Below are 6954 nucleotides of genomic sequence, written 5' to 3'. Positions count from 1 at the left end.
AATTATATCGTCCACAATTCCTTTTTATAGATTCTGTGTTTGATTCTAGTTTCTACATTCTAGATTCAGTTCCAGGTTCATTCGGGTCAATCAGAACTTGTAATAACAGTTTGGACCAGTAAATCTTTAACGTGACGAGCAGGAACCACCTGCACCTGGTCCGATCACACGTAATCACATAGAATTTATTGATTACCTCATCGTGATCCATCCTGCGCTCTCAGTCATGCTAGCAAAGATCTTCAGGCGGCGCCGGGGTCGTCCGCTGTCGTCCACAGGCGGCGCCAGTGTCGCCCCGCTGTCGTCCACAGGCGGCGCCAGTGTCGTCCCGCTGTCGTCCACAGGCGGCGCCGGGGTCGCCCCGCTGTCGTCCACAGGCAGCGCCAGTGTCGCCCCGCTGTCGTCCACAGGCGGCGCCGGGGTCGCCCCGCTGTCGTCCACAGGCGGCGCCGGGGTCGCCCCGCTGTCGTCCACAGGCGGCGCCAGTGTCGCCCCGCTGTCGTCCACAGGCGGCGCCGGGGTCGCCCCGCTGTCGTCCACAGGCGGCGCCAGTGTCACCCCGCTGGCGTCCACAGGCGGCGCCGGGGTCGCCCCGCTGTCGTCCACAGGCGGCGCCAGTGTCGCCCCGCTGTCGTCCACAGGCGGCGCCGGGGTCGCCCCGCTGTCGTCCACAGGCGGCGCCAGTGTCGCCCCGCTGTCGTCCACAGGCGGCGCTACAATCACAGACTAAAACGTTCCTCAGCGTCACTTTAATATCAAATATTAACATTTAAACAGAAAGATGTGTCACTCACCACGTCTGCAGCTGCTGAGGCTAACGTCACGTTAGCTTCCTCCTGGAGGTTCTGAACCTTCACGCTCTTTAACCTGAGATTGGACCCGACGAGCTGAGTTACATCTGAAGGAAATCTGGATAAAACTGATGGATTCTGAACTTTAAACCATAGGAAACATTTGCACATCCTGATGTCCGTTCAAACTGTCGTGTGTAAGAACAGTTGAATGAACAATGACACCGAGTCGTGGACCTTACCAGACATTCAGAACCAGCACCGGGTCGGTTGTGAACCAGTTGTTGAGGTTCTGATCAGATGAGCAAACAGAAACAACGAGATGATTTTTTTATAAAAGTTTTATTGCAGAATGAGATTTATGATGAAAAGGCACCATGAAAACTATACACGTGGTTCTGGACTAAGTTCTGGCTAATGCTGCATTCTGATTGGCTTCTAGAACTGATCGGGTACAAGGACAGTTCACTAACACATCGACTGTAATCAGCGCTCGTTAACAACACACGTGATCCAGAAGCTGAACTGCTCGGCTCCGGTGGTCAGAGACCAGAACAGGACAGTCCGGGACACTGGACCGACGACACAATCAGCGCCACAGGGAGTCGACCCGGCTGACTCTTTGCACATTTTAATGTAAAGTGGTTACACGCATGTTCCGTCACATCTACAGAGGACGGCTGTCATCGACGCTCAGACAGAAACATCTGGTCCAAATTAAAACAGAACCACGTCAACGACTCAGCGCTAATTTAACGTCACGTTTTCTGCTGCTGCATCTCGAACACTGGACCGTCCGATCCGTCAGAACTCCAACTTATCGAGGTTATTTTAATGACTTATTAGACTTTAACATCTCCAGCTGAATCTACAGGCTGTCTGACTATCAGAGATGGGCCGGGCCGAGCCGGGCCGGGGCAGGGATAGCTGGTTAGCATGCTAACTTCATGGTTGTTTCTTCACACTTTTTAATCTGTTTAACATTTTAAACTCAAATTCCAGGCGTATTTTACAAAAGTATCAGTTTTACATCATCTATAATTTATAATCCACAAACTAATGGCATCAAATTCAAGATGACTCATCATCTGGTCGTCATGACAACAGTCAGTGTTAGCATGACGCTAACGGTCAGCTGACTACATTCACCTCAGTGTTTCATCTGTTCAAACTAAAACAATCATCAGTTCTCATGTTCGACTCTGAGCAGAGAAACATTCATATTTTTATATTTTTATTTTTTATTGTGCAAAAAGCGCCGATCACCTCTGTGTCTCTAACTACGTCACATGTTCAGTAATCAGACTGTGATTAGAAAGTTTTTGTGCATTTCAAGAAAAGGATTAAACTTCTTTGTTTTCAGTCGATCATCTTTAACTTCTTGATCAAACTAAACTATGAATATCATAATTCTGTCTCCAACATGTGGTTAGATATCTGCATACGTTCATATTTAAACATTCATCTTTTGTTTTCTGTCCCTTGTATGAAGCTTCAGTCTGAGCCTCATCATCATCATCATCATCTTCATCAGTGGAACACCTGCAGCGTCTCCTGAACTTGTGCAGTGTTGAACTTTTGTTCCAGGATCATCTTTAATATGGACGCTTTGATACTTAAAGGAACAGTTCACTCCGACCTCCTCTCCTCCTCCTGACCATAGAAAGTCACAGTTCTCTAACATCTAACAACAGAATCCGCCCTGACAGCAACGTGTTTTCTTGTGAGCATTAAAATCTAAAGAAAACATCTGAACGAGTCGCCGAAAGGAGAAACTGCCGGCGACTCGTTCACCATCAGGTCACGTTGCCTCACTGTTACGCTCCAGAAACGTAAAGTGGACTGTCATCAGCGTAGAGGAGGAGGTGATTTTAGGTGAACTGTTCCTTTAAATAATTTGCCGTCTGATGATGATGTGACGTGCTGAAATCTTTGTTTGGATCCACTTTAAGTCTGTGACGCTCCGACATTAATACTGAGAGGTTCTGCTTTGGAAAACAAGCTTCAGTCCAACGGACCCGAAGACAAAACAGAGTTCAGAAAGTGTTCAGATGAACTTCAGGCAAATGTGGCAGAATGTTCTCTGTGACAGTCAGTTGGCCCGGTCCGTTTTAAATGTTCTTACGGAGACGAGCTGAGCAGCTCCTGACGGCGCCGCATGATCTCCACAAACTCGGCGTGGTCCGCCGCCGCCTGAGGATCAAGAGTGCGAGAAAACAGCAGGCTGCAGTGTGAGAGAATAAAAATGAGAGGAGGAGGAGGAGGAGGAGGAGGAGGAGGAGGAGGAGGAGGGAGGAGGAGGAGGAGGGAGGAGGAGGAGGAGGAAGAGGAGGAGGGGGAGGAAGAGGAGGAGGGGGAGGAAGAGGAAGAGGAGGAGGAGGAGGAGGGGGAGGAAGAGGAGGAGGAGGAGGAGGAGGAGGGAGGGAGGGAGGAGGAGGAGGAGGAGGAGGAGGAGGAGGGGGAGGAAGAGGAAGAGGAGGGGGAGGAAGAGGAGGAGGGGGAGGAAGAGGAGGAGGAGGAGGAGGGGGAGGAGGAGGAGGGAGGGAGAAGGAGGAGGGGGAGGAGGAGGAGGGAGGAGGAGGAGGAGGGAGGGAGGGAGGGAGAAGGAGGAGGGGGAGGAGGAGGAGGAGGGGGAGGAAGAGGAAGAGGAGGGGGAGGAAGAGGAGGAGGGGGAGGAAGAGGAGGAGGAGGAGGAGGGGGAGGAAGAGGAGGAGGAGGCGGAGGAGGAGGAGTGAGTGAGAAGGAGGAGGGGGAGGAGGAGGAGGGAGGAGGGAGGAGGAGGAGGAGGGAGGGAGGGAGAAGGAGGAGGGGGAGGAGGAGGAGGGAGGAGGAGGAGGAGGGAGGGAGGGAGAAGGAGGAGGGGGAGGAGGAGGAGGAGGAGGAGGAAGAGGAGGAGGAGGGGGAGGAAGAGGAGGGGGAGGAGGAGCCATGTGGAGCTCAGTGGGTGCTGCCTTCGTCAAACGACTCCACCCCTGAGTCACAGGTGCTGGCTGCCAGTTTCTCCTGCCGCCTCCTCATGATCTCCTGCAGCTCAGAGCCTGAACGCTTCTGGAGACGAAGGACAGAAGAAGGAGGTGAGGAGGAGGAGGTGAAGGGGAGGAGGAGGAGAAGAGGAGGAGGAGGAGAAGAGGAGGAGGAGGTGAAGGGGAGGAGGAGGAGAAGAGGAGGAGGAGGAGAAGAGGAGGAGGAGGTGAAGGGGAGGAGGAGGAGAAGAGGAGGAGGAGGTGAAGGGGAGGAGGAGGAGACAGCAGACAGACAGCAGTTAGTCTCAGCACAGATATGAAACACGTCTTCATGTCTGAAGCTTCTACGCAGCAGAAGATTTTATCAGAGGGTTAAAATCTTCGGGTCGGTCCGGACTCTTTAAATGGACCCAGCCGACCTCAGGAGCCTGCGGCTGCTGCGAGCTGTGGAGAGCATGATGTCAGCAGGATGAGTCAGGGTGCATGCTGGGTAACGCAGTACTGCTTTCTACAACCTCCGCTCAAAGATTGAACACAGCGTCTCATCTCCACAGACTCAACTGAAACTAATCAATCAATAAACACACATATTTCAATTTATCAATAAATGATTAAATGAATACATTAATAAATGTATAAACATCTGAATGTTGAGAAACAGTTTTTATTAAATTATAAGTTAAGATGTAATAACAAACGTCTTCAACGTTTTACACGTTAACTGTAACTTTACAATAAATAAAACATCTTAATAATAAATGTTTTACTGGTAAAACTCAGATATTATTAAGTTTAATCAGGTGTTTAATTAAAATAAATGAGTTAAATTAAGTTTTGGAGCTGGTGCCGGTCCAACAGAACTTCTCATGACTCGGCGATGATCAGCGATCAATAATCAACTGACAGAAATAATCATCAGCCTCTGAATCAATCTAAGCTGCAGCATCACCAACAGTTTGGTTCTGTTCTGGTTCTGAGCGGTGAGGAAGGTTCAGTCAGTCAGAATCTGTGCAGCTGACTGATCACAAACCAACACGAGGGAGAAGAAATCAAATCTCACGAGAGGCTGAAGACGTTTACAGGAGCGATTTTATTTAACTGAATCCTGGAGAGGCTGTAAGAACCTGAGGCGGCCATGTTGGAAACACTTCTACTGTCAGCTGACTGCTAGCTGAAGCTAAGCTAGCATACAGAGCACAGGTTCATCTCTTACATCTCTACATCCTGGTCTCTACGGGGGGGCGGGGTCAGAGGGAAACAGGAAGTGCAAGGTTCTGTAGCAGGTTCATTAGGAGGACTGACTGCAGCCGCAGCAGGAGGACAAATACGACCTTAGAATGCTGCTACACATGAAACGGCTGCGACTTCGTTCTGACGGCCAGATTCAGAAAGTCAATTAAAGTGACAGACGGCAGAAACCCGTCGAGGTGTTCACACACAGACGAGACGTCCAAGTCTCAAGTCAGCAAGTCGAGTCCAGTCAGGTAGCAGGATGTCAAAGAACTCTGAGTCCGAGTCAGAAATGATTCTTGACGTTCAGGTCAAAGTTCAGTAAAGTCCGGCTGCATCATGGAGGCGACTGAAGGGTCTCCATGATGCTGAACAAGTCCTCCATCGGACGGCGTCGCTTTAGAAGTGTTCTTTGAGTCTGGCCAACAGAGGGAAGCCGCGAGCGTCTGTACCTGAACACAATACCTGAACGAACGTGGTTACAGACTCAGAAGATCAAAGGAGGTCAGAAGAAGACCTGCAGGTGGAAACAGACACCGAACACCAGACCAGGGATAGAAAGCTTACAGACCCTCAACACACCTGCAGCTCGCGGGACATTAAGTCCTCACAATTGACCCACAAGAAACAAGAATACACAGATGATGTCATCAGAAGATTTAAGTGAGTGTGGTGACATCATGTTTGACCTCTGACACTCACCTCCAGCGCCGCCTTCTGGACGGTGACCTGGCTGAAGACTCGAGCACCGTCGTCGGGACAAACTGTCTTCAGCTCCTCTTTGTTCAGAGAAAACAGCTGAGCTCCGGTCAGAACCCCCAGACTGGTGATGGTCCTGCAGAGAGGACAGAACCGCCACCGTCAGATCCGACATACAACACACACCTGGACACACCTGGACACACCTGGACACACCTGGACTTTTATCCAGGTCAGAGTTTCAAGTCCTCAGAGGCTACATGTGTTTTCTACAGTCAGTGGAGACGAGACCCCAGAATCAGAACAGAATCATTAATCAACATTCTGATGATTCAGTTATTGATCGAGTGAAAATGCATTTTCTAACTTCCTGACTTTTTACAGAACAATTCATTTATTGACTGATTGATTGATTATTGACTGGACATATGGAGGTCACTTCTGACTACGAGCAGGGTCGACTTCTGGGTCAGGACCCTCGAGGTGAACACCAATAAACCCAAAATGAGGACAAGTCTGTCCCGGTCCCAAGTCAAGTCAGGTGTTTGTGGTTCCAGGTGTTTGACGGGTCGCAGGTTCGGGCCGTGTTCTGACACTCACACTGGACTGAAGCCTTTGGCCTCCAGCCAGGCTCGGACGTCGTCAGGTGACGAGTCGTAGGTGATGCTGACGGACGGCTGGTTGCTGCTGCCGCTGCGAGACGGAACCTGAAACTTCTTCTGAGCGCTGCGACCCAACGTCAGTCTGTGCATCAGCTCGTCCTGGACCTCCTCCATGTTGGACTTCCTGCCTGCAGGGGCCCAATGAAAACCCATCAATGACATGAATTACATCTGGGGCTAGTAAGAGGAAGTCATCCCAGAATATAACTGATTTGACTGACCGCCGTCACTACAGATCAGAACGTTTGACTGGACTCACGGTTGAAGGGCGCCGGCCTCTGGTTGCTGTGGTCCCTCATGGCGACGCTGCCGTTGTCGCTGGACGTGACGCTGTCCTGGCGGTTCACCGTGCTGCTGCTGGCGGCCGGCTTGGCGGGCTCGGGGGCAGGAGGAGGCAGCGGCGGCGTGGGAAGCCTGGCGGGGGCCGGAGGGGGCGGCGTGGGAGCCGGAGGCATCTGAGTCACTACCGGTTTACTGGAGACGTAGTCAGTCCTGGTGGTCTGTTTCTGACAGAGGACAGGATTCACAGTGACTGTCTGAAGGTTCAGACTGAGACGCCAACAGAAAACGTGCTCCATGTGAAAGTCGTGTGGTCTGTTTGTCGTTTAC

The 6954-nt window shown here is 51.0% G+C and overlaps 1 protein-coding gene across 5 annotated transcripts in view; it reads right to left on the bottom strand.

Annotated features, from left to right (window-relative positions):
• Positions 1–3639: 3639 nt before the first annotated feature.
• The window catches only part of eps8a (epidermal growth factor receptor pathway substrate 8a), a 27115-nt gene continuing 23800 nt past the window's right edge, over positions 3640–6954 (bottom strand). For all 5 annotated transcript variants that reach the window (XM_037121726.1, XM_037121724.1, XM_037121728.1 and 2 more), the window contains 4 exons: positions 6605–6851; positions 6284–6473; positions 5687–5819; positions 3640–3839 (listed from right to left, as the gene is read on the bottom strand). In XM_037121726.1, the coding sequence (XP_036977621.1) occupies positions 3729–3839; positions 5687–5819; positions 6284–6473; positions 6605–6851 (681 nt within the window). In that variant the 3' untranslated portion in view covers positions 3640–3728. The remainder of the gene's footprint in view (positions 3840–5686; positions 5820–6283; positions 6474–6604; positions 6852–6954) is intronic.

The sequence above is a fragment of the Acanthopagrus latus genome, chromosome 14 (assembly GCF_904848185.1).
Source record: "Acanthopagrus latus isolate v.2019 chromosome 14, fAcaLat1.1, whole genome shotgun sequence".
NCBI lineage: Eukaryota > Metazoa > Chordata > Actinopteri > Spariformes > Sparidae > Acanthopagrus > Acanthopagrus latus.
This window is presented reverse-complemented; position numbering and strand designations above follow the sequence as displayed.